Source organism: Pantherophis guttatus, chromosome 2, assembly GCF_059756535.1.
Source record: "Pantherophis guttatus breed Tessera chromosome 2, ASM5975653v1, whole genome shotgun sequence".
Lineage (NCBI taxonomy): Eukaryota > Metazoa > Chordata > Lepidosauria > Squamata > Colubridae > Pantherophis > Pantherophis guttatus.
This window is the reverse complement of record NC_142064.1, coordinates 201,991,167-202,018,947: the sequence shown is the minus strand read 5'-3', so window position 1 is coordinate 202,018,947 and position 27,781 is coordinate 201,991,167. Positions and strand designations below refer to the sequence as shown.

Genomic DNA, 27,781 nt, shown 5'->3' with positions numbered 1-27,781 from the left:
CCTGGTTTATAGCATTTTTTTAAACCTTCATTTAACCTTAGCGCTGGAGAATTCTGGGACTTGAAGTTCACACATCTTAAAGTTGCTGAAGTTGAGAAACTGATTTGGACTGTGGTGCTTTTCATGCCAAAAGTTTGGGTTCCCCCACACCATTGACATCCATAAAAAGGATGTCATGGAGAGAAATGTTACTGTGGGGTAACGTTCCACCTCCAGCACCGGCTTCTGGAAACCAGCAGGATGTAGACTCGCCACCAGAGGGCGCACCGAAAGAGCCATTCCGGTTACTGCGCATGTAGACTCGCAATGCGGTCCCCTTCGGGAGCTTGGCGGAGGCGCGCGCGGTGCTTTTATTTCCAAGGTTGGAGCTGCTCGGGTGCCGGGCTCGATTTGCACGTTAGACCTTAAAAATAAGGGCAGGCGTGGGGAAAGAGCCCCCGTCACGGATTTTAGAATCCGAAAGGGCTCCTTAAAAGCAAACCTGACGGAAGTAAAAAAAAATTGCACGTATAAACCCATCGCGCTTGGAGGCTTTTGGAGACTTGGAGTAGTTAATACTCGCTGCAGGTTCTGATCAGTTTTAAAACGGGAGGCCAGCAGAAGTGGGGAAGAAGGATCGGTTTTCTCGCTTGCATCTTTTTGTGATGGCTTCGTATCATTGATACCGGGAGAAATTCTGACCAATGGGCGGAAGGATGGCTTCCGTGGGCGGGTTTTAAGAATGGCCTTGAGTAGGCGCACCAATTCAAGGGGCTTCTGCCCAATGTCCTTGCAAACGCGGAGGCATAAGAGTGGCGGAGCTGTCAGTCTTCATCTCGCGGACGATCTTCCCAGATCATTGGAAAAACGATGCCCATGTTGGCAGAAGGGGGCTTGGCTTATTGCATTGGCATCACCTTGCTTTGTCTAAGAGAGTTTGCAGCTGAGGCTTCGGGATGGACAGGTAAATGTTTGCATCTCTCTGCAAGGCTAATATTATAATTAGAGCTGCTAATTGAGTGGCTATTCAAGTAGAGCAACTTAACGACGAGTGTAAATATCCTCAGCATTGGAAAATAATCTTTATATTCTCTTAAATGGTGCCATTATTATTATTTTTTTTTAAAAGGGGGGGTATTTAGTGGGAAATAAATGCCCTCGGTTCTAGGGAATGGAACCGATATGATATGTAAGCATTTCTGGGAAGACAAAATATGAGGTGCGTGTTTAGTTTTCATAACTAAGTTTTTTAATAATTTTAATTAAATTTTAATTAATTTTAACTAATTTTAAATGGACTTTGATGTTTATGTAATTTTTTTTTGTCTCCTTCTTGTAAACTGCCCTGAGCCCTTCGGGAGAAGGGCAGCATATAAATTACATACATACATACATACATACATACATACATACATACATACAAAATAAATAAATAAATAAATAAATAAATAAATAAATAAATAAATAAATAAATAATAAATAACTGCAAAAGAATTTGTGCATAAATAACAGGACTAAAACAGATTGAACAGGGGAGCAGAATTGTTATTCCTCGTCACCCCGTTCTGCTTTTATTGCTACTGTAATTGTTCTGCTCCCAAGAAGGTTTAATTCAGAAGCAGTGCATTTGTTTGCGAAAAGATGTTCAACAGGTATGCCCAGGAGAAATGGAATTGCTGAATTTTTTTTTCCAAAACAACACCCACAACCTGGTGTCAGCAGAACCCTGTGGGATAACTTAACAGCAGCTATAATTAAGAATCACAGCCTCTAGTTGGACTAAGTGTAGAAGTTTTTAATTTTAGGTTAATTAGAAAGGTATGAGTACTCTTTGAAGAACCAACACAGGGTCTTAAAATGCCAACGGTACTTACAATGTTCTTTGAAAAATATGCTCCAAAAATGAATAAAGTGAATAATCCATACAGTAGGTGGGTTAGTTTTCTCCTTGATTGGGGAAGAGGAGAGAGCTGCTTGTCTGTTACTTCACTCTGGTCATTGATCTCCTTAGTCGTTTTTAAAAACATATTCCCTCTCTTCCCTTGAGAAATTTTCAGCCAAATCAAATGGAGAAGAGTTCTGCCACTTCCTCCTTTAGCCTCAGTGACAGGAATGATTATACATACAAAGGTGTTTCTTTTCCAGCATGTCCATCATGGGGCCCATCAGATAAGAAAGTGTCAAATATGTAAGGGAATCAATTCTGGGGGAGGAAGGAAGGGATCCTACAAATCCTGCCGTGGCCAGGAGGACTTTTTATCAGGTTTGCCTGATTCGCCAGTTGGGTCCCTTTCTGGATCGGGACTCGTTACGCACGGTCACTCACGCCCTTGTCACCTCACACCTGGATTATTGTAATGCTCTCTACATGGGGCTCCCCTTGAGAAGCACCCGGAGGCTCCAACTGGTCCAGAATGCGGCCGCGCGGGTGGTGATGGGAGCAATGTGGCGCTCTCATGTAACCCCCCTCCTGCGCGAGCTGCACTGGCTCCCGGTGGTCTTCCGGGTGCGCTTCAATGTTTTGGTTACTATCTTTAGAGCGCTCCATGGCTCAGGACCAGGGTACTTACGAGACCGCCTCCTGCCACCAATAGCCTCTCACCGACCAGTTCGCTCCCATAGAGAGGGACTCCTCAGGGTGCCGTCGGCCAAACAATGTCGACTGACGGCCCCCAGGAGGAGAGCCTTTTCTGTGGGGGCACCTACCATCTGGAACGGGCTTCCCCCGGAGTTACGAAACATCCAAGACTTACACATATTCCGCCGTGCCCTGAAAACATTTCTATTCCAACAAGCTGGTCTGGCCTAACTCTCCCTTTTAAATTGGCTTTTAAACTGGCTTTTAAATCGGGTTTTAGACCTCTTTAGATAAATTTGGATGTTTTAATCTTTGAGCCTAAATTACTTAATCTGTTTTTTAATAGTTTTTAACTTCTATATGTATTTGTATTTATTATGGCTGTTCACTGCCCTGAGTCCTTCGGGAGTAGGGCAGTATACAAATATGAAAAATAAATAAATAAATAAATGATCTAAACCAAATGTCCTGAAAGCTTTCCAGACATGGATGGGAGGGATAAAGCAGCAGAGGAATCTACCAATCAGGACAGCGGAAAACATGGTCCCCACAGAACCTCTGACTATCACTGGACAAAATATAGCAAGTTTGAAAGTCAGAAAGGAATTCCTTGAGCCAGTGTGGTTCCCAGCTAGTTTATGGACAGCAATTGAGCAAGTTAAGACTGTAATAAGGAAAAAGCAGGTAAGGGTAAAAAGTACCCTTATTTATTTATATCCCACCTTTATTATTTTTATAACTAGCTCAAGGTGTCAAACTTCTAATATCCTTTCCTCCTCCAATTTTGCCCATAACAATAACCCTATGAGGTGGGTTGGGCTGAGAGAGAGTGACATGATAATTATCTTTCAATACCTGAGTGGTTGTCACAGAGAAGAGGGGGATTGACTTTTTTCTCTGAAGCACCTGAGGGCAGGACAGGAAGTAAATTGAGGACCCAGTTGTGGGGGCAATAAGCTGACTTTGTATAAATATACAAAAGAATGAAGGCTATTGCTTAGCGCATTGTAAGCCGCCCTGAGTCTCCGGAGAAGGGCGGCATATAAATCAAATTAAAAAAAAAAAAAAAGTAACGGGTGCAAGCTTGTTAAAGAGAGATCCAATCGAGGAGTAAGGAGAAATTTTCTGACAGTGAGAACAATTAATCAATGGAATATTTTGCTCCCAGAGTTGTGGATGCTCCATTATTGGAGTTTTTCAAGAATAGGCCGGACAGCCATTTGATCAGGATGGTATAAGGTCTCCTGTCTTGAGCAAGGGTTGGACTAGATCAGGGGTCTCCAACCTTGGCAACTTTAAGATTTGTGGACTTCAACTCCCAGAATACCTCAGCCAGCTGGCTGAAGTATTCTGGGAGTTGAAGTCCACAAGTCTTAAAGTTGCCAAGGTTGGAGACCTCTGGACTACATGATCTGTGAGATCCCTGCCAGCCCTATGATTCTATGCTGTATGTTCTATATTCTAAAGGGGCAAGTTAATGCGAAGGATGAATAAAGAATGAGAAGAGATAAAAGATGAAACTTACTTTTCCAAGAAGAGAAAACGTAGTCTGGCATGTGCATTTTGAGAGGCCTCTTGTAAAGCCAAAGCTAACAGACAAGCAGAGATTGGAAGGAATGACATATAACCAAAGACCACCAACATCCATTCAGCCTACGAGCCATTGGTCAACAGGATGGTGGGATGATCCCAAAAAATCTGATTCCTCCAAGGGTAGAGAGAAAACCAACCTAAATAAAAACCATAAAAAACAAAAAGCCATAAATTTTAACAGAATGGGGGTGACAGGACCCAATGACGATGAAGGAAAACAAGAACATAGGGACAGAGCTCCCTAACACAAGTGGTAGGGGATTAAATTAGAAATAGGTCAGAAATCTTTTCCAGTTTAATCTCAGTATCAGAAAGATTTAGTGTTATAAATCCAGAAGGAGCAGCTGAAGAAAGTCAAGCAAACAAACTTAGTTCTGCTCCTAAATCAGGGCACCATGAATGTTTATGGAGATTGTCTATCATCTAGGTCATGGTTGTCCCAAAGATGCTTTTACAAAAGGCAACTGGAATTTCTTGCTTTTTCTTTGAAAACGTTTCACTTCTCATCCAAGAAGCTTCCAGGAACTGAACCAACCAAGAACTGAAGAAGGTTCCTGGGTGAGAAGCAAAACGTTTTCAAAGAAAAAAACCAAGAATGTTCAGTTGCCTTTTGAAAAAAAGCATCTTTGGGACCAGCCACCATGATAGCAGTGTTCCAATATCTAAGAGGACGCCATAAAGAAGAGGGGCTCAACCTATTCTCCAAAGCACTTGAAGGCAGAACAAGAAGCAATGGATGGAAACTAATCAAGGAGAGAACCAACTAATCAATTGTTAATTAAACAAAGAGCCACCGTGGTGCAGTGGTTAGAATGCAGTACTGTAGTACTGCAGGCTACTTCTGCTGACTGCCGACTGCCTGCAATTTGGCAGTTCGAATCTCACCAGGCTCAAGGTTGACTCAGCCTTCCATCCTTCCAAGGTGGGTAAAATGAGGACCCAAATGGTTGGGGGCAATATGCTAACTCTATAAACTGCTTAGAGAGGGCTGTAAAAGCACTGTGAAGTGGTATATAAGTCTATGTGCTATTGCTATTGCTAATTAGTGGAATGACTTGCCTCCAGAAGTTGTGGATGCTCCAACCATGGAAGTTTTAAAGAAGAGTTTGGACAACCATTTGCCTGAAATGGTATAGGGTTTCCTGCCTGAGCAGGGGATTGGATTAGAAAATCTCCAATGTCTCTTCCAACTCGGTTATTCTGTTCTGTTCTGAGTTTCTAACACGGTTTATTTTATCTTTCCAATATTTTTAAGTATGCAATACAATCAGATAATTTCTGTTGCAGGGCATATCCTAATAAATAAGATGATGATACCATTAAATTAAAGACGGAATATTTGAAAAACACTAGATGAGTCTTTTCTAAAACTAAAGGATGCTGCTGAAGGGAAGTAAGAAATATCCAGCGTGATAAAAGTTGTTGCTGCCTTAATGAATTATGGGATTTTTTTCCTCTGATGACTTTTACAAGTTCATAATAGATCTTTGAGCAATTTCTTATATTTCTCCAGGAATGAGGAATACAGTCAGTGCCCAGATGCCCCATGAAATTATAATCCCTCAGTGGAGAGCGGATGCAAACTCAGGCAACGACAAGGTAGGTTGCCAAATTACAATTGTTAGCAAAGATTCTGTTTTCTGACGATTCCTCCAGATACTCATTCATGATCTGCTCATGGCAAGAATAGTTTGCCTGTGGCTGGTTGCTCAGCAGCTGCAGTGAAGAACCCAAAATGACGTGATTTGCATATGTTTGTGTACATGTGTATGAGAGAGAAAAGATGTAACCTTTTGAAGCAATATATGGGAAGAAAATTAGAATTAAAATTAAAATGAGTATTCCCTCTTGAGATTTGAATGCTTTGATATTAATAACTTCCTCTTCAAGAGAAGGAATCGATTTTTGCCAAAAACCTGTCTAAATGTTAAGCATTTGTTTTCTCTCTCATGGGTTTGTTCTGGGGGAGAGGGATTAAAAAAAATCAAGACGATAGCTGAAAATTTTCAATTAAAGTCCCTCCTTTTTTTACATCCCTTGTGCATGTGACATATATATAAAGAAAAAGAGAGCTTGATAATGCAGGACCCTTTCCAAGGGATGTCCCTGCTGCTTCTCCCAGAAGCATATATCAGATTCGGTTGAATCCAAAGTGAGTTGAATTGGAAAAGTTCAGAAATTGTCTGAATCAAAGCAGGGCTTTTCTAGATGAGATTGAACCTAAATCCTTTGCTAATGATGTGGAGGAACAGGAAATATATCTCAAAAGGGCTGATCCGCTTTTCTTCCTGTTAAGCTAAGAAAAGCACCAGCCTGCAGAGCTTCCCCAAAGGAGCTAACTGACTTTAAACAGTTAATCATTCATTGTCATTCTCCAGTTGCTGGGCTTAGTTTCTGAAATTTAGCAAAATATTGCACAGATTATCAGTGAAAAGAGACTAGTGGTTAACATATTGGAGTAAGAGTAGGAAACCTGCTGGGTATCCTCAGGACAGTCCCTCCCCTTCACTCCTAGGCAGAAGGTAAGGGCAAACCTGTTCTGACCCAGCTCCCCAAACACGACAAACCCTCTGTAGTTGAAGCAATGATTCCTTTATTATGAGCGCCAGCAGCCTTGGCAAAAAGTTTCTCTCACACAGCAGGCTAACAAGTCTGTCCAGCAGGGAGGTGAATAGTTGTCTGCCATATCTATTCATCCCTGCCCCCTGCCTTTTATCCCTAGAGCTAGGGTGGGGCTTCACTAGAAGCGGTGGCTCTTCTGTCCCAAGGATTGACCCACAGATTTCCACTATTCTCCTCTCCTCTCTGCCTTCTGCGCATCCGTGTGTCAGGCACTGGACCCAGCTGTTCCTCCTCTTCCTCATCGGACGGCCCAGGCTCCACCTCTGTCTCTTTCTCTGACAGCTCCATTCCTTCTTCCCCCTCAGAGTTCTCAGGTTGCCTTGATGCTGACCTTGACTCCCACATCTCCTCCTCATCTGATTCGGCTGTTGGAGGAGCTGGCGGCTGACAGATCACAACAAAACCACTTCCAAAAATGTTATCAAAACCCCCTCCCCGGGCTTGTCTGTGTAGTTGCCAGAAGTCTGACTGATGAGAAGATCAAAAGGAAAAAAAACAAAGAAACAAAGCAGTGAAAATAAGAGAAAGGGAAGAAAATGCATATCAATTTTTTTCCAACTGTAAAGATACTCTTGTACAACAATTTTAAGTCCAGTCACACAAACTTGATCCCCTCATAAGCAATCAACATGCTGACAAATTTAACTCAAACCTGCCGAGAAACCATTAAAATAAATGGCAGTTCTATTTAAAAATAAAAATCCAAGGTGTAAATAAACCTGGCATATACTTACATACATTTATTTTATTTATTTATTCATTTGTATCCCATCTTTATTATTTTTTTTTACAAATAAGGCAGTTAACACATCCAACACACGTTCGTCCTATTTTCCCCACAACAATAGGTGGTAATACAGGCTGGTCTTCAACTTATAACCATTCGTTTAGTGATTGTTCAAAGTTATAACAGCGCTGAAAAAAGTGATCTATGACCATTTCTGACACTTAGAACTATTGTAGCATGCCAGTGATCATGTGATCAAAATTTGGAGGTCTGGCAACTGGCATTATTTATAACAGATGCAGAGTCCTGGGGTCATGTGATCACCTTTTGTGACCCTTTGATAAGCAAAGTCAATAGGAAACACAGATTCACTTAACAACCATATTACTAACTTAACAACTGCAGTGATTTACTTAACAACTATGGCAAGGAAATGGGGCAAAACTCACTTAACAACTGTCTTGCTTAGCAACAGAAATATTGGGCTCAATTGTGGTCATAAGTCAAGGATCACCTGTACCTTTACTGAAACCAACTGGTTATACTTGTTTTTCTATATTTACGAGGTACTTCTAGCAAATACGCATAACTGCTATTGTGCAAATGCAAATACTTTTTAAAACTGGGAAGCCTTTTGTTTGTTAATAAATGTCTTGCATAACTTTCTGCTTTGTTCCTCTTGTTGCTTCCTCTTGCTTTACCTGGAATAATTTGTGAAAATGCTTAGCTCAGAGTATTGTATTAGTTTTAATAGTAGTGGAGCTTCCGATGTGGAGGTCATTTCATAGTATGGTAAAGGTTCTGAATAGAAAAATGAAATTATCAGTCTTTGGCACTTAAAAGACTATAATTCATATACACGCTTCATCTTGTGAATCATTTTCATTGTGGATAAAAGAGGAAATGTGCAATATGTTACCACAGTGTTAGATGGATTGCCTCTGAATTGCCCAAACTGCCACAAAAAGCTAAAATTGCCTTTAAATTGCTAAAATCTCATGCAAGAACACTAAAAAGGTATGAGACTTTATGTAGGTATATAGCTGATATACATCACAATATTGGTATTTTGAAGGGTATTATTATTTTAAATGTTCTTCAGGCAAGTCTGACATTATATATATTAAATTCTATTTAAGAAAGGTAAAACAAGACATTGATGATAAAGACACAAATAAATTACATTTATTTGTAATTGTTATAAGTAATCCTTGACTTACAACAGTTCATTTAGTAGCCATTCAAAGTTACAATGGCACTGAAAAAAGTGACTTACGACCGTTTTTCATACTTGCGACCATTGCAGCATCCCTATCCATGGTCACGTCATCAAAATTCTGATGCTTGGCAACTGACTCATATTTATGATGGTTGCAGTGCCTTAGGGGTCACGTGATCAGCTTCTCTGACCTCCGGACAAGCAAAGTCAATGGGGAAACCAGATTCACTTAAAAACCTGTTACTAATTTAACTGCAGTGATTCACTTAGCAACTGTGACAGAAAAGGTCGTAAAATGGGGCAAAACTCACTTAACAAATGTTTCACTTAGTGTAGTCTAGTCCCAATAGTGTTGTACGTTGAGGACTGCCTGCATTGGTAGATTCAGATTTGGGTCCAGTGGGGACATTGTTTCTTATGCTTAGTTCAAGACCATTAAAGAAACCCTGAAAACATAAAATGTATGCCTATGCAGTTTAATTGATCATATTGCTTTCTCCAATTATTATGTATTTATTGCTTTACTTTGTAAATCTCTTTGTATATTTGTGCATCCAACGTCACTTTTTTGTATCTCATCTCTTTGGTAAAACGATGGCCCAGACTGTACACAGTGATACATGTTGGCTCTTGCTTAAGGAACTGGTGTTGGATACAAGACTCCGATAGTATGAATTAGTAATACTGATTGGATTCAGCCTGTCTTCATTTTCTTTTGCTCCAGGCCTTGGGCCAATGTTGAGAATTCTTTTAGTCCCTACCCAGTTATTTGCTACAGAAAAACAAAACCCAGTTCAGGGAGCAGGATGATGTGAGATCATTCAGTTGTCGGCCTTTGCTGTTCTGACTGTATGGTAGCACCAGCCGAAGCACCAGTGAACACAAGCAGAATGTTATTTCCTTTTCTGTGCATGTGGCAGTATGCTTTGCTTCAAACATCCTTCATTTGTAACCAAATCTTGCAGAGTAAAGGATGGGGAGGATGTGGTAGCCTTGTGCCTCATGCAGGAAAGAGTATTGTTATTCTGTTTTTGTTTTTCTTGAGTTTAGTGTCGTTACATAGATTGCCTAACAAAGGCATTGCATAGAGAACTGTCAAGCTGGGAACTCTGTCCACCTCTTTATCCTTGGTGTAAGCTGGATATCTGTGCAGGCCTGGTTAACTTAAAGGGGGAAAAAAAGTTACGCTGAATTTATCCAATGGAGAGTGGGAGCCAGTGCCTCTAATTTGCAGACTCAACTTTTACTATCTTATTTATTTATTTATTTATTTATTTATTTATTTATTTATTTATTTATTTATTTATTTAATTTGTATACCGCCCTTCTCCCAGAAGGGACTCAGGGCGGTGAACAGCCAAAATTAAAAAACATACAAATGCAAAAGTTAAGATAATTAAAAGAATTAAATCACTGGCTACCCAATTTAAAACCCCAAATCCATAAAATTTAAAATCCCAATTAAAAACCATTTAGGCTAGGCCGGCTTGATGAAATAAAAACGTCTTCAGGGCTTTACGGAAGGTCCGGAGGTCCGGGATCAATCGTATTCCAGGAGGCAGCTCATTCCACAGGGCGGGTGCCCCCACAGAGAAGGCTTGCCCCCTGGGGGCCGCCAGCCAACATTGCCTGACCGATGGCACCCCAAGGAGGCCCTCTCTGTGAGAGCGTATTGGCCGGTGGGAGGTTATCGGTAGCAGCAGGCGGTCTCGCAAATACCCTGGCCCTAAGCCATGGAGCGCTTTAAAGATGAGAACCAACACCTTAAAGCGCACCTGGAAGACCACCGGGAGCCAATGCAGCTCGCGCAGGAGAGGTGTTACGTGGGAGCGCCACGTCACTCCCATAATCACCCGCGCGGCCGCATTCTGCACCAGCTGGAGCCTCCGGGTGCTCCTCAGCGGGAGCCCCATGTAGAGAGCGTTACAGTAGTCCTGGCATGACGTAACCAAGACATGAGTGAGTCCCGATCCAGAAAGGGGCGCAACTGGCGTATCAGGCGAACCTGATAAAAAGCCCCCCTGGCCACGGCCGTCATATGCTCTTCTAAAGACAGCCGTGTGTCCAGGAGGATGCCCAAGTTGCGAGCCCCCTCTGTGGGGGTCAGTGACTCGCCCCCAATAGCCAGCGATGGCACCAGCTGGCTATACCGGGACGCCGGCATCCACAGCCACTCGGTCTTGGAAGGGTTGAGCCGAAGCCTGTTCTTCCCCATCCAGACCCGCACGGCCTCCAGACACTGGGACATCACTTCGAGGGCATCATTGGGGTGGTCTGGGGTGGAAATGTACAGCTGAGTGTCATCAGCGTACAGATGGCATCACACCCCAAAACCACGGATGATCTCACCCAGCGGCTTCACATAAATGTTGAACAGGTGCGGCGAGAGGACCGACCCTTGTGGCACCCCGCAAGCAAGGCGCCTCGAGGTCGACCTCTGCCCCCCTGCCAACACAGACTGCGACCGGTCAGAGAGATAGGAGGAGAATCACCGCAGCACGGTGCCTCCCACCCCCAGTCCCTCCAGCTGGCGCAGCATGATACCATGGTCGATGGTATCAAAAGCCGCTGAGAGGTCTAACAGGACCAGAACAGAGGAACAACCCCTGTCCTGAGCCCTCCAGAGCTCATCCACCAATGCGACCAATGCCGTCTCCGTGCTGTACCCAGGCCTGAAGCCGGACTGGCACGGATCTAGATAGACGATTTCATCCAGGAACTGTGGGAGCTGTCGTGCAACCACACTCTCCACAACCTTCGCAACTAAGCGAAGGTTGGAGACCGGACGGTAGTTTGCCAAAACGGCTGGGTCCAGAGAAGGCTTCTTGAGGAGGGGCCTCACCACCGCCTCTTTCAAGGCGGGAGGCAAGAAACCCTCTCTCAGAGAAGCATTTATAATCCTCTGGAGCCAGCCTCGTGTTACCTCCCGGGTGGCCAGTACCAGCCAGGAGGGGCACGGGTCCAATAAACATGTGGTTGCGTTTAACCTCCCCAGGATCCTGTCCATGTCCTCAGGAGTCAGGATCTTCTCCTTCAACTTGATCATATTTTTAGCATTGTCCATGAATTTGACTGAATGTAAACTGAAAAATTCTAAGAGGAAAAAGTCCTGGTGGGTAAAACAAAGAGTTCTTCCATGGCATTAATTTGAGGAGTGAAAGGCATTGTGAATGTCCTGTCTTTCATTCTGGGGTGACCTTTGTACTGATTTATATTCCCTTGCTTCAGTTAAATCCGAAGAGAAGGAACAACTTCTATGGACCTTTGGCATCTTGGGAACCATGAATTGAGACAATCTGCAGTTGAAAAATGTAAAGATCATAACTAGGGAAAGAAGAGCAGCAACAACCTCACAGGCATAAATATCCTTAAAAATGAAGTAGAACACTTAAGCATCATTTATAAGTGTAGAGGTACTTCCAAGGGATTGGAAGTGTTTGATATTGGCACAATATTAATGAAAATGAACCAAACATCCCCAAAAAGATGGAGGTTAAATAAAAAGAACAGAGAGAAATTAAAATTATCAACCAATATTCTAGTTCAGGAATCAGCAACCTGCAGCTCTGGAGCAGCATGTGGTTCTTTCACCCCTCTGCTGCGGCTCCCTGTCACTCAAAATATGCGTCACAACTGCCAATGTGCAACACCCGCCGGCACATGATTTATTGAGCTTTTCAACCCCCTGGTAGGCCAACCATGGATAAATCCAAGAAAAGAAAAGTTTCAGAAGAAAACAGAACATTTAATTCAACTACATATGCTAGTTTTGTGGCCGCTCAAGAAATAGTCAGGCACGGGAAAGGTTTTGTGGCTCCTGGTGTTTTCTTTTCTGTGGGAAACGGGTCCAAATGGCTCTTTGAGTGTTTAAGGTTGCAGACCCCTGTTCTAGTTTATCCAAATACCAACTAATATTACCCAATTACTAACCAATATTCTGGTTTATCCAAAGACAAAACAAAAAATCTAAAGGCTTTGTAGATGGAAAGGATTGTGACTGGAAAGCTCATTGTAATAATTTGAGGAATGTAGGGAACAGAACTTTAAAATTAAAATAGACATTTTCTTTCATAATTAATGAAATTGTATATATAAGATGGCATCACAGAGCGCTAGCAGGACTTAGTGATCTAAGATTTAGGGGTTGGACTAGGACTGGGCAGTTGTCCACCCTCAATCAAGGAATCCATCCACTCTTGGAGCCTTCGAGTCAACTCACTTAGCCCAACCCGCCTCACATGGTTGTAGTTGTGAAATAGAAAGAAGATTACCATCTGAAATTCCTGGAGAAAAGACAAAGATATAAATCTAACAAATAAAAAATAAACAAATGATGGATGGATGGATGGATGGATGGATGGAGTTAGCATCCTTTAATATTGTGCCAAGTCATAAAAATTATGCTTGGACTCTACCTAGAGTACAGTATATTTTCTTTATATTATTGTTTGTGTGCTCAGCATTTTAACATTTAGGGAATGAATGAATCTGTAATTATATTTAGGCAGCTGTCGTACCTAGGGGATTTATATTTGTGCGTTGTATCTAAATCTATGTTTGACCACAGGAAGTATGGTGATGTCATCTGAGAGGATAGGGTCAGGTTTTTAGGTGATTTTTGAGGATGAAAGCTTAAAAGTAAAATATGTATGTTAAAGTCTGTGGATTAATAATCTATTTAGCTTTTAATTTTAATGAAAACCACAAAAATTATGCTATGGAAAACAAGTGATTTGCTCTCAATTTTTATCGGTGTGGTCTTGGGGGTAGCTAACCTCTATAGATTGTGAAAAATGAGTTGGGGAACTGCATTTAGGCTTCATGTTTAATATTACAAAGAGAAAACAGGACCTAATATATGATGGTTAGAAAACACAAATCTATTCACCTAGATCAGGGGTGGGGAACCATGGCCCTTTTATGACTTGTGGACTTCAACTCCCAGAATTCCTGAGCCAGCCACAAGTCATAAAAGGGCCATGGTTCCCCATCCCTGACCTAGATAGACTATGTTCCCAGTATCCTGTCACAGATATCAGGGAAGAAAAGAGAATATAGAATACAAATACTGTACAGAAGCTGCAATGTCCTACTAAGTAGAATGTCCTACTGAGACTACAGGGGACAGATGGTTATGCAAAACTATGAAGATGAGAGCAATTATTTAATAATATAATTTGGGTTTCAGGAGCCCAAATTGCCATTTTCCTTTCTGTTCATTGACAGTTTTAATTCATTATATCTAATACATATGCTGGCAAGGATATGCAGGGGAAGGAGACAATGGCTTGTTATTTTGTTCATGTTTGTTGCAATGCCTATATTTGGTTCCTCAGCTCATAGTTAACAGTCACACAAAAGTTCATTCTAATTGGCCAACTTCCTCACAGATGTAGCAAGAAGTGTTACCTTCTTATTCAGAACCTGCTTCCAGTAACTGTCACAACATGTGTCTACATTAATTTCCTTTTAAGCCATGTTTTTTCTATATAACTGGTCATGATTTTTTAATCATTTTTTTAAATGATTTTTTAAATGTTATCTAATTCTGGGTTTTATTTAATTGACCAAACTAAGTAATAATTTTAATTAGCAATTTTATGATGTTTGTGTGTCTATATTTTTCTTGACTGTACACCGCCTTGAGTCCTACGGGAGAAAGGCGGTATAGAAATATAATAAATAAATAAATAAACAAACAAACAAACAAACAAACAAACAAATAAATGTTGCGTGTCCATGTACTGAGATTGTTTAAAATATCATTATACCACTTGAGCATTAGATAAGACAGCAGGGAAGAAAGAATCATTTTTGGGCAAGATTAGAAAAAGCCACCTTTTTTTTCTGGCAATATAATTTTAAATTAGTTTTTAAATTAAGTAAAAAATTAATTTAAAATTAAAATTAAATTAAGCATTTAAATTAATTTAAATTAGTTTTTAAATTAAGTATCTGCAGAAATGTTGGTGGCAATTAGAGAAAAGGAAATTCTTCAAATGGCAACAACTGAAACTAAGGTGTTTTAATGGGCTCTTGAAGATACTGAGTGGTATGTCAAGGGAAAGATTATAATAAAAGTGGTTGAAAATACTCGGTGATATTTCAAGAGGCTCTTTGTGGTACGAGGGCATTTGGTTTGGCCTCTTTTTCCAGAAGCCACTGATTCATTAATCTGGTATTAACCAGAAAGCATTGTACAGAGGTAGATTGGTACACATGCACAATCATAACATTGAAGGGGGCCGCTTAGATTATCATGTCTTACTCTCTACTCAGAACAATCCAGATTGAAACATCTTCAACAGGTAATATCAAGTTTGTGCTTGAACACATCTGATGAAGAAGAATTTCCACCTCTCTGGTTTCCACTGCCCAAATGTTTGTAAAGTTAGGAAGGTTTTCATTACATTTAGTAAGAAACTGTCTTGCTGCAACTAGCCTGGTTGTGAAGGCGTGCATTCAGTACAATTGAGCTGGAATGCAGGAGTTATTTCAATATTCATCAGTGTTGTCTCCAAAAATCAGCTTCTCACTATTTTTCCTCTCTTTTTATTATCATTCAATGTACCATTTGCAAGTACAGTGTAGATTAATGGATTTGAAGTATAGTATCAACTAATCAAGAAACCTACATCAACAAAAGTAAGGGAGAGTATGAAGCTATAATTTGAAGTTGGCTTGCTCTGAAATTTGAATCCTGAAAACTCAAATGTTTACCTAGATAGCAAAGGAATGAGTGCATGTATCCACAAAGCTTCACTGTATGGCTATGTATTGGTAACTGTTAATTTTTATATTCTATGTAGCATCCATCGAGAGCAGAACTCAGGATAACAGCTGAAGGAAGAAACTTTATTGTCGATGTTGAAAAAAATGAGTAAGTACTTGAAATCTTACCATCATAAAGAAAGGTATAAATAGTTGGCAGTGCAGTGCTTCACACCAAATCTCCAAAAACTGCTTTGGGGCACAAATGTAGCATCTCTCCATAATACTTTGAAGTAGCTGTTTACTTCTTTCAGGATCTCAGAGCCCCAATAAGTGTTTCTTAAATTCATTAAGCAAAAACATTAAGGTCTTTTAGGGTCTGAGATTAACCTAAAGGACATCTATGGAGATTCTCAGTCATCCAGGTCATGGTTGTCCCAAAGGTGCTTTTTCAAGAGGCAAATGGACTTTCTGGTTTTTCTTTGAAGACATTTCGCTTCTCATCCAAGAAGCTTCTTCAGCTCTGACTGGATGGTAGAGAATGTAAGTATTTATACTCCTTTCAGACAACTGGACATTTGGATTCTTTTAGCAACACAGTCCTTTCAACAGTTCCAAGACAGCTCCACACCAATTTGCACCACTCAGGTGACCCTGATGATACAGATAAATCTGCAGGTGGCCTCAATGACCCTCTAAAAGAATGCAAATGACCAGCTGTCTGCAAGGAGTATAAATCCTTCCATTCCACACCATCCGAGCTGAAGAAGCTTCTTGGATGAGAAGCAAAACGCCTTCAAAGAAAAACCAGAAAGTCCAGTTGCCCCTTGAAAAAGTACCTTTGGGATAACCTAAAGGACTGACATGTATCTTTAAATATGTAACTGAGAAAGCTTTGGGAGGGGCTGAATAACATACATGTGATCTTTCACATTCCTCCTTTTCCTGAAATTTCACTTACTGTGCATTCGTAAATTTTGCCTGGCTGCATTAAGCATAATACATGGTATTTATTACTGTAAAGTAGCTTCAGTATTTCCATATCAAAGCAAAAAACTGCCATATCAAGTTCTCAGCAATGAAAATTAGCATAAATTTTAGTATACTAAATGAAAATTTAAGCATGAACCTTCTCTTGTGTTCTCAAGAAACAAAGAAAGGTAAATATACATGCATTTGGGCAATGAGGGAATAACATTAAAAGCATTTAGCCTAATCCTATTATGAAGTGTGCATCTAGCTGCCAAACTCTCCCTCCACAGAGAGAAGTTTTCATCCTGTTTCCTAGTGATTTGGATCTACATCCTAGTATAAACATAACTCTCTGACCATCTGGCCTTAAATTTCCAGCAATATTTCTGAGTCGTATAAAGTAGTACAGGCAAAGCCACTGATGCAGCAGAATTGGAAGAAGCAGAATCATTAGTAAAATTCAGCCACATTTTAGCATGGAGGATAACGATATAACCACCAGATGCCTCCTGGGAATTAACGGTGCTATTGCCATGCGAAGCTTACTCTCAACAGGCTAGCAAAACAGAATATATATCTTTACTTTCCCAGTGGGCTCACCGTTCAGCCAAACGTGCACGCATAGCCATTCAACTTTGAAAGGGATTGAAGGAGACAATGATACGGATTCACAATTTTGTGTACTGTATGTACATAAGTGCTTTAAACTTAACCTTGTGTAGATTTGAAGTGTTGGAAACATTGGCTAGTTAGTTTTTTGCTAGTAGATTTTTTTTCTTATTTATTTTTATCACACCTTTATTATTTTTTACATTTAACTCAAGGCAGCAAATGTATTCAACACACCTTTCCCCTCCTATTTTCTCCACAACAATAACCCTGTGAGGTAGGTTGGGCTGAGAGAGATTGGCTGGCCCCAGGCCACCCAGCTGGCTTTCATAGCTAAGGCAGGACTTGAACTCAAGGTCTCCTCCCGCTTACTAGGCTGGTGCCTTAACCACTAAACCAACGTGGCTCATCCAAAACAAGAAGTTATTGAGTCCAGTGGCCATCATCCAGTTATTTCATTACCACTATAATTTTAAGAAAATGAGCTAGGGGAAGAAGAAGATTTTTTAAAAAATGCAACAGTTGGAACATAGAAAAAAAATCCATAGAGTTTGTGTATTATAATAGTCTAAAAGTGAGGAGAAGATAGAAAGCCCAGCACCAGGCTAATTAAATAGGTAGACTAGAGCCAAGCAATCTGAAGGTAAATGGCCACATTTAATATTCGTAGAAATACATGAATTTAGAACTGTAATGGGCAAAACAGTATTGTGCTCATGAAGTCAGCCAAACTTTTCTATTTTATTTCTGAGTTGGAGGACAGACATTTTGAGATTCCTGTTGTAAAAAAAAAAAATCCCCATCAGAGAAAATTGTATTAAACTGTACTTAAACTACATATACTTTGCTGATGACTAGAGTTGAAATCCTATACGCAGGGGACAAATCCTGTCGAGAAGCTTGTTTAAGTATTAGGAAATGGCAAACTGTTGTGAAATTCTCCTTACCAGAGGATGTGCTTGATTTCAGCATCTGTTTACAACAGGATGATCTCAGTTGCTGTACCCCCATGAACTGGGGACATTTATCTTCTTTATTTGGAGACCACTCCCAAAATGGCGGCCAGAGTGGCAAGTTAAATCCTCTACAGCTAAGAATGTATTATTTATTTAGCTATTAAAAGTGAGCTATAAAATAAGCATTTTTCATGCTTTTTTTAAAAAAAAACTTTGAAGTCATCTGAGTCCAAACATAATTTTGTTGGGATCCAAAGAATTGGAGCCAGATGGAAAAAAGCTCTTAATTGTCATGTAGCCAGGAAGCAAAGTCCTTGGTGCAATAATTGGGTTAAACACACAAGGCCATGAACCCCTAGCAAGCCAAAAAAATCCGCAGAGGATGGTCATACCCAAAGGACAATGCAACACCACCATCAATTAACTTGATAGCTTTCTTGAAAGTCCAAGGAATATAAGGATTGGCAGGAAAAAGAGGCAGGGACAAAATATGAGGTAGGTCCAGAGCAGAATAGTAGCATTCTGGAAGGAGATCTTGGATTCCACTTTATTTGAGTCTATTTTAAGAGATACTGAACACATTCTAACTAACATTAATTTACATTTCCTTGATATTGCCAGTATTGTGTCAATACAAAGCACATTTAATTCCACAGGAAGTTACTCTATTTACATATAAACTCTGAATTGATTCCTAAACACCCGGTGCACTCAAGTTTGTTTTTCACATACGGGTTGTTGAGATGTTTAAGTTCTGCAGCTGCAAAACAGAAAGCCCAAAGCAGAAGGATATAATGAGAGTTGGGGGGGGGTATAACATTGGTCATTACTGTCAAAGAGCATCAGATGTTCACAGATGTGTTTCAAAGCATAATTTTCTGGAAGGAGAGAAGAAAGAAAGAAACCAGTCCTCTTTGCCTGAAGTTAATGGAAGTCTTGAAGTTGCGATAAAAACAAATAACGTTGTTTTAAGTCTGTGTTTAATTAGAATTAATTGCTTTGGGTCAGCACTGGCCATCTGCACAGGCCAACTGGGGACAAGTTCAGGGAGGCAAAGATAGGATGTTGATTTAGTAATGGAGGCAGCAGCATTTTCAGGGGGTGGCAAGGGGAGTTGGAGTGATACTGGTGGAATCATGTGAGTTGGTACAAAGCTTGCTCCCTTTCTGATATATGTCATTATATCAGTCACATTCCCAAAGGGGCAGAGTTTACAGCTCAATGCTACTTTTTTCATTGTGAGAGATTGTAGACATGACTGAATGGTTGTGGTCAGTCATTTTTAAAAGATTTATCTATCTATTTATTTATTTATACTTGTATACTGCTCATTCTCAAGCCTCTAGGCAGCTAATAGTGAACAGTTCTTTAAAAACAAACACCTAAATCAAAATGCGGAAAGAACATTCATAGTAAAAACAAAAAAACAAACAAAAAATGCATGCCACAGAAACCACTAGCATATTGTAAAACACCCTCTTTCTGACTTATTGGAAGAAGTGAGTTTTAGCAAAATATCAGAAAACTTTCTACTTCTGACAGGCCCAGGAGACATGAAATAGGTCAAATTTGCACTGGGAGGAAGTTCAAATGTAAACTTCAAAGAAATGTATTATGAACTGAGACATTAGTTTGGAAAATCTCCTCATCCACAAAATCTCTGTCCAGTTTACCTAGAACTGGGCTACCAATAATGTGAACAAGCTGTAGCAAGTATTATATTTGCCACGTATAATGTGGGATGTATCATCTAAATTGTTCTGCATTGTTTTATCTGAACTATATTTAGGGGACTGGAGGAGGCTGCCAATTTGATCAGGGCAACATCACAACTCAGGAAAACAAGTGCCTAGGTCAGTGATGGCTAACCTTTTTGCCATTGCGTGCCAGGAGAGGGGGGGCGGGGGAGGGCTACGCACGCATGTGCCCACGCGCATGCGTGCGGAACCCCCTCCCCCCCCCCACTCCTGGCACATGATGGTCTGGTAGGCCCGTTTTTCTTTCTTACCTGGTTCCAGATCCTCTCTGTGTATCTGGGAAGGGTGAAAACAGCCTTTCCCACTCCCTCGGAGGCCCTACGGAGGCTGAAAGGGCCCATTTCCCAACTCTCGGTGGGACAGGAAGTGACATTTTTTGCTGTCCCCAGCCTCCAGAACCTCTCTAGGAGTCTCTAGGAGCCTCTCTAGGAGTCTCTGGAGGCTGGAGGCTGGGACAGGAAAAAACATCACTTCATGTCCCACCGGGAGTCAGGAAATGGGCCCTTTCAGCCTCCGTAGGGCCTCCAAGGGAGTGGGAAAGGCTGTTTTTGCCCTTCCCAGATACACAGAGAGGTTCTGGAGCCAGGTAAGAAAGAAAAACGGGCCTTCCCCACCCCGCCCCCAGGCCCTCCAGAGGCAGGAAACAGCCTGTTTCCCTACTTCTGGTGGGCCCAGAAGGCCCGAAAATCAGCTGGCCGGTGCGCGCCTGCGCCCCAGAGCTGAGCTGGTGTGCCCACTAATATGGCTCCGCGTGCCACCTGTGGCATGCGTGCCATAGGTTCGCCATCACGGGCCTAGGTTCTTACGTCATGCTGAACCATTGTGCATTTGCTTTGGGTTTAGGAAGTTGTGTGAACCCAGCCCATTGTGGCTTATTCAATTCATTATGGTTAACACTATGTGTAAGCCAAGTCAATGTGGAAATGCATGAAGGTGGTCTGAATATTATTCTTCCCCCTGCAAATTTTCTGACAGAAGAAAAAGATAACGAGGCCGTGGCTCTTTGTGTTTTCTGAAGTTTTATCATGAAGGATGTTTGCCCTGAGACGTGGCATTTTGCCAGAAAAATTCCTGAGTAGCCAAGATGTGATGTAATGAACTCCATGACTAGACCAGCTGGCATAGGAAAAAGTCCTGGCATCCAGCCCTATTCAGAGATCTAATTTTAGAATTGCAGTACTGTAGTTTGGAGCACAAAACTGCCTCATTGCCAAGCATACTGTACCCTTCCCTTGTGTCAGAGCTACTCTGAATGTCCTCCGGAGGTGCCCCCATCCCAAGATTCAGCTGTGCTGTTAATCTTTGTCCATCATTTCCTGCCTTGTGGTTTCCTTTCCAGAGTTTCCTTTAGAGATTGGAAAGAGGAAAGATTGTTTTCCAGTTTTGGCTTTGGATTGGCGGGATAGCTGAACTTTTCTCTGCAGGGATGCCCTCGCCTTAGCTTTTGCTGATAATTTCCTAGATGCAGGGATACTAATGGGGGCAAACTCACTGGATGCTCTGACCTTTTCCTGCAGAGCTTGCAAAGACTAGCTGAATGGTCAGAAGAACAGAGCAGCCACCTGGGGATTTTTAGTTCATCTTCCTCCTGGAATAATGATTTCATTTTCTGGAGGCCAGGCAAGGAAGCTTGTCTCTCTAAGTTATCTGTTCTTCATTGCAAAATTTCCTGGGAGGGAAGTATGCTTCCTTCCTTTCCTTCACTGTTGACTTTTTGGCTCTACAGTTTCACAGTGCAACCCTTTGAGTGATAATTTAAAAGAGAGGGGGGGAGGGAGGGAGGGAGGGAGAGAGAGAGAGAGAGAGAGAGAGAGAGAGAGAAGCAAGCGTTGCTAGAAAAGTTGCGTTCTTCACAAATAGGAAGATGCTGAAGTAAAGAGGATTGAAATCTCTGGCTTTGGCAGAGCACATGTTGAACATCAGCATCTAAAAAGGATGACTTTATCCTCTCTTTAGCTTAGGGGCTGGGTGTGTTAATGAAAGGGTGGCTTTCCTTCTTAGCTTCTTGGTGATCCCAGTTCAGCAAAATATAGGCTGAAAGATGTCAGTGCAAGCAGCTTGTCTAAAAGTATAAGCCTGAAAACATAGTATAATAAATTGTGTGGATACAGCAGATAATCCTAGCTCATATAGATGATTATATATTTGCCTATAGCAAAGAAGCATTGATGTTCCAATCCCACGAAAAGAGGTTTCCCATGAAATTACATTTTTCAGTACAGTTGGTCCATAGATTTGACTGCAAATTATCAAACGTGAAAACTTAAGTCTGCAATGATTACAAAGTATGTGTTGTCTTTGATATATGAATGTTGGCTCTTGGCCATTACCTAAGTCTAGTACCTGGTACTGATATGCAGTCATCATTTTGTATTTTGTTCAGCTAGCTGGTTGTTAAATTCCAACACTTTCTTACAGAGGTATGATGGTTTTACAGAACAAAATTCCTCTCTTCCCCTTTAAACAAATACAAATAAGAGCTCTGACAGAACAAGACCTACCAGAGACTTCCATAGAGAATTGTTCAGTGTAAAATGAGGGCAGGAAACCTGGTGTACTCTAATACAGCCCTCAGCATCCCTCAATGCTGGGAATTGTAGTTCATTAGTAACAGGATGAATATAGGTGTTTTTTTCTCCAGTGGGACCAGTCTATCAGGGCAACCTGGTCTACCCAATTATGGGGCGGAACATACTGCTTCTGTTTTCGCCTTTCAGCCTCAATCCAGGGGCCTTCGCTGGCAGTCACTTTCACGACAAACTATTTTTGTGTTAAATTTATGTTTTACTGACAAAGAAATAAAGGGAGACTGGTATAGAACTATTTCAAGCTATTTAGCTCTCATCAGCTAGTCATGCCCTTCTCAGATGGCCCAGGTTCAAATCCCAGAAGGTTATGGCTAGCTGATGAGAGCTAACTAACTTGAAATAATTCTATACTAGTCTCCTTTTATTTCTTTGTCAGTAAAACATACATTTAACACAGGATGAACATAGCTTCCCCAGCTCTGAAAAGTAGCATATTTGTAACCCCCCAAATGGTAATGAACAGCAACAGTTTCCACATCCTAAGCCATTCTGACCAGGAATGAAAGATTTCTGGGACTTATCTTTTTTTAAAAAAAGCTTTTGTATACAGAAATCAGCAGCTCTACAACTAGAGGAGGTATCTGGTATCACAAGCGCTGACTGTCATATTATGATTTAAAGGACATACGTGATTTCCTGTATTTTGTGCCAATTAAGACATTATTACCGCCATTCTCAAACATTAGACACCAAACAGAGTTGCCCAGAGTTACATTAACAGTGAGATGAGTGAAATGTAAAATTAATAAATAGAGTTGATAGTAGACTTTAGACTGAGATAAGGAATGGATGACATGTTTGAACTGTCAGAAGTTACAAATCTAAGCATCCTAGACAACATAGTCAGTGAAAAGGAATATTTGGAGTTGTGATTCAAGAACATCTGAAGACTCACAGATTTCCCAACTTTGTCTTGGATAGTCAGAGATATTGCCAGTGTTATGGATTTGTACAGGACTTTGTTGTCTTTTAATTGTATTACATACAGTACAGATCTCACCTTTCTTCCATCATGGAAGAAAGAGTCTCGAGAGACTCTTGTCTTACATAACAGAAACAGCAAGAAACAGACAATCCTGGGTCAAAAACCAATGCTAAGTTAATATGAACATAGTTGAAAGAACATAGTCAAAGCAAATATTCAAACAAAAGCATCCGAAGGAAGGTTCAAAATGTTATGCAGCAGGTATTGGCAAATTTGATAGAAGTAGGATTAATCAAGTTATATTTTTAGTGCCTGAATTACTTCAAGCGAAGGTTTTTATCCCAGAAGCTCCTGGTTTTCAGTGACCACAATTTATAATCCTTCAAATGAATGATGCTTTGTGAGCACTTGTTTTGGAGCTATAATGTACTCCAGAGACATGGTGTTCTTCTGAACTTAGTACTCTTCCCAATAATCTGGTGTTTCTTGGAAACCTCCACTTTCTTCTGTTAAATGTGGGGAGGATGTCTTTGCTTTTGTATCGGATTCAAGAATGTAGGATTGGGAATGATGGAAGATGATTCCAAAGCCAAAGTATATCTACAGTAAGTAAACAAGCTTATCATGTTTTATTTCCTATATGCTAGGCATTAGCATGTGGACCATGAAGATTCTGAACTTTGCAAATCAGTGTTGTTCCTGTGTTTTCACTGAGTGGTGCAATTACATGTAGTATTGCCAGAATAATCTCAATTAAAATATGAATAACACTGAAACCAAAGTTGGAAATGATTCAGGTAAAAAGAGTTAATCCACCCTGCCCCGAAGCCTAGAAGAATAGCCTCAGAAGTATGGAAGGCTGAGTCAACCTTGAGCCCTTCAGGATTGAACTCCAGAGTGTGGATAGAGTTAGCCTTCAATACTACATTCTAACCACTGCTCTTGCTCTTGGTGGCACAGTGGTTAGAAAATTGGTCTTAAGTATGTTTATCCATTCTGATGGGGTTTTCCGTTGTGTAGGAGATGATGAACTTAGTATAACAGTCTTGCAACAAAGAAACTATTCTCATGTTTATGACTTTATGACATACTGGCATTTTCTACCCGAAATTTCCATCTGCCTCATTTATAAACTATTTGCATCCTTTCTCTTCACATTGGATTAATGGTGTTAATGCCACAAAATAGAAACCCCCTTCACTGCAGGCGCCTTCGTTGCTCCATCCCCTATCCTGAAGATGGAGGCTTTGCTCAGAACAATGGTATCATTGACACAGTAGAGGATAGCCAAAAATGTGCTGAATTGGGCTGGAAGGGAAATAAAGCCGTTAAAACATCTGTATGTTGTGGCTACAGGCCAGGTTCTTGCTCATTCTCTGGATCTGACTCTGCTCCTGAGATTTCTACTGTAATGAAAAGTGGCAACAGCTGTCTGCTTTCAGCCAACATCTGTATTTTAGCAGAAGGATGCTAAATCTGCAGGCCACAGTCAAACTGTATTCACAAAGTGTATTCTTTTAGTGAAAAAAAGAATCCAAACTTTTGATTCTAATAATCCTAAACATGCAAACTTAGAAGTTAAGTCCTACTGAATTCATTGAGCTTACTTGAGAATAAACATGCCTGAGCCGAAACTTCATATAATTCACAGTTCTTTTACCCTCTATTTGTTCTTTCACCTAGTGCTTATTTTCTGCATATGGTTTTTTTCAGATGCATGTCCAGGTAAACAAAGTAGCTGAAGCAGCTAGAGATAAAGTCAGGCATTGTTATATTCTGTGATTGCCGCAGTTCAAAAAACAGTTCCAAATATATCATTCACCTTATCACTAGGAACAGTTTCCTTTTCAAATCAAGGCAGCCAAAATTAAAAGCAAAAGCCTGTAAAATACTGAAATCAGCAACCTGGTTAGGTCGCTATATTAACAGCAGTTTTAAATAAACATTGCAGGTAGTCCTTGACTTAACAACCATTCATTTACTGACCATTTGACGGCATTGAAAAAAAGTGACTTGCATCTGGTCCTCGCACTTAACATACATTGCAGTATCCCCATGTTCACGTGATGAAAATTCAGATGCTTGGCAACCAGCAACTATTTACCATAACTACAACATCCTGAGGTTACGTGACCACCTTTGCGACTTTCCCAACCAGTTTCTGATAAGCCAAATCAACGAGAGAAACCAGATGCACTTAATGACTCCATGCTTCACCTAACAACTGCATTGATTTCCTTAACCACCACGGTAAAAAAAATAATTCTAAAATTCTTAGCAACCAATATTCTGATCCCAATTGTGATTCTAAATTGGGGACTACCTGCATTGACTGATCAGATTTGCAAAATGAAACCAGTTTGGTTAAAAAAGAAAGATTGACTATAGCAAAAAAAAAAAAAAAGGTTTTATCATATACTCAGTTAATTTATATTTTAAATTATTGATTGGCCCTGAAACACTATCAGGTCCTACAAAAATTTGGGACCTCTGTAAGTCTAGCCATCTGAAGAATAAAATGATTTCTGCAAGTTCCAGTCTGGGTCAGTCACTGGGACCAGAGGTTTTGTCCAAATTCTAAACCTCTGGTCCAGCTACCCGACCTAGATTGGATCCTGCTCAGCTTGGGACACGTATATTCGCCTTCATTCATGAAAGTAATTTTTAGCTTTCTTATCTCTCCTGTTTCTAAGATTCTGATTTTTTTAACATAAAGAATATAGTATATAACCTCTAAAAAAGGCTTCATCCTGAGGTTAATTCTAGTCCTTCTTAACATCCCTCACAGATCTTTTACAGGAAGAAGATAGAATACTACTGCAATTTTCACAAATTGATACACACCAAATATTTTGGCCCCAGTTTGAAAAATCTGGTCCAGAATATTTTGGGAAGAGCACGTTGGCAATGTTCACTGCTTTTTAATGTAACACATAATTTTTGGGACAAAAAACAACTCTTTATCTCAGCGGGTAGAAACTTGGGTATTGGAGTAATTAGTGCAGCAACCCGCTTCTTTCAAGAATTATCTCATCATTCTGCAAAAAAGTTGTGGTTTTGTGTCTTTTGTTGTGGTAGTTACAAGCAGGGACACCCTCAGTGTACATTATCTTGTTCTCTCAAAGAAAAGCAGCAAAATACCTGAAGATGAGGGAGACTGTTAAATACAATCAATTGGTTGGTTGGTTGGTTGGTTGGTTGGTTGGTTGGTTGATTGATTATGTCATTATCAACCATATAGATGGATAATGGTCTGTCCCCAACCTGGTCTTTCAGCCCTTCCAATAGTGCACTCATCACTCTAACATCAAATATCAAACATAACTCGGTTAAGAGGGGGAAAAAAGGAAGTGGTTCATTATGTTGGAAAATAGTGTAAACCATCGCACCTTGACCACATTGATCTTAGTTCCTCCAAACTCATTAGCCACAGTTTCATAACTTTTACCATTACAGACATTTTTGTGGTAAGATATCAAGGAAATGGATGATTTAAAATAAACAGGTACATCGGATTTTATCATGTTCTTCAGGGAAAAAAGACCACAGTACCCATCGTCATAGTGAAATAATTAGTCACTCATCTGTTGCCATTTCATGATTATCAATGAATAGTTCCAGAGAGGTCTTTAGTGGACCTCTCTTTTGTACATCCATAGTCAAGAGTCATTGTTGAAGAGCAAAGTTTAAAGTTACTAAGGATGCTCAGATAAGTTACATGCATGAGACTCAGTCCCAATGAAGTTGGTAGATATGTATAGTTTTCATTGCTCATTTATTTCCATTCTAGCCAAGAATTGTTAGTATTGTATCCATAACACAAGGCTGAGAAAAGCTAACATAAGCTTTACATTATAGAATAACTGGCTCTGTTGCTAGTTGCAACAGAGCTGGTTGCTACACCAGCTTGGTGTAGTGCGTAAAGGTGTTTCGTGTAATGGTTTAGAAACTGGAATAGTGTAAATTCTAATTCTTAGGCATGGAGTTAGGTGAATGTAGTAGGCCATGTCTATCTCTCCCTCAGCCTTAAGAAGAAGGCAGTGGTAAACCACTATTAAAATGTTGCTAAGAAAAATGTGTGGACTTGTTCATTTAATTGGTAGACTGCTTTAAACATCTCCACCCCAGACCACCCCAACGATGCCCTTGATGTGATGTCTCGCTGCCTGGAGGCCGTGCGGGTCTGGATGGGGAAGAACAGGCTCAGACTTAACCCGTCCAAGACCGAGTGGCTGTGGCTGCCGGCGTCCCGATATAGTCAGCAGGTGCCATCGCTGACTATTGGGGGTGAATCTTTGCCCCCCACAGAGAGGGCTCGCAATCTGGGTGTCCTCCTGGACGCACGGCTGTCTTTAGAAGAGCATATGACGGCCGTGGCCAGGGGGGCCTTTTATCAGGTTCGCCTGATCCGCCAGTTGCAGCCCTTTCTGGACCGGGACGCCTTGCGCACGGTCACTCATGCCCTTGTCACCTCCCGGCTGGACTATTGTAATGCTCTCTACATGGGGCTCCCCTTGAAGAGCACTCGGAGGCTCCAACTGGTCC

General features: G+C 40.8%; 1 protein-coding gene across 2 annotated transcripts in view; it reads left to right on the top strand.

The window, feature by feature from the left end:
* Positions 1–320: 320 nt before the first annotated feature.
* ADAM19 (ADAM metallopeptidase domain 19) overlaps positions 321–27,781 on the top strand; it is a 71,047-nt gene continuing 43,586 nt past the window's right edge. The window contains exons 1-3 of one of the 2 annotated variants that reach the window (XM_060688499.2): positions 321–943; positions 5,664–5,749; positions 15,528–15,598. In XM_060688499.2, the coding sequence (XP_060544482.2) occupies positions 850–943; positions 5,664–5,749; positions 15,528–15,598 (251 nt within the window). In that variant the 5' untranslated portion in view covers positions 321–849. The remainder of the gene's footprint in view (positions 944–5,663; positions 5,750–15,527; positions 15,599–27,781) is intronic. The other variant, XM_060688500.2, reaches the window with a different exon arrangement.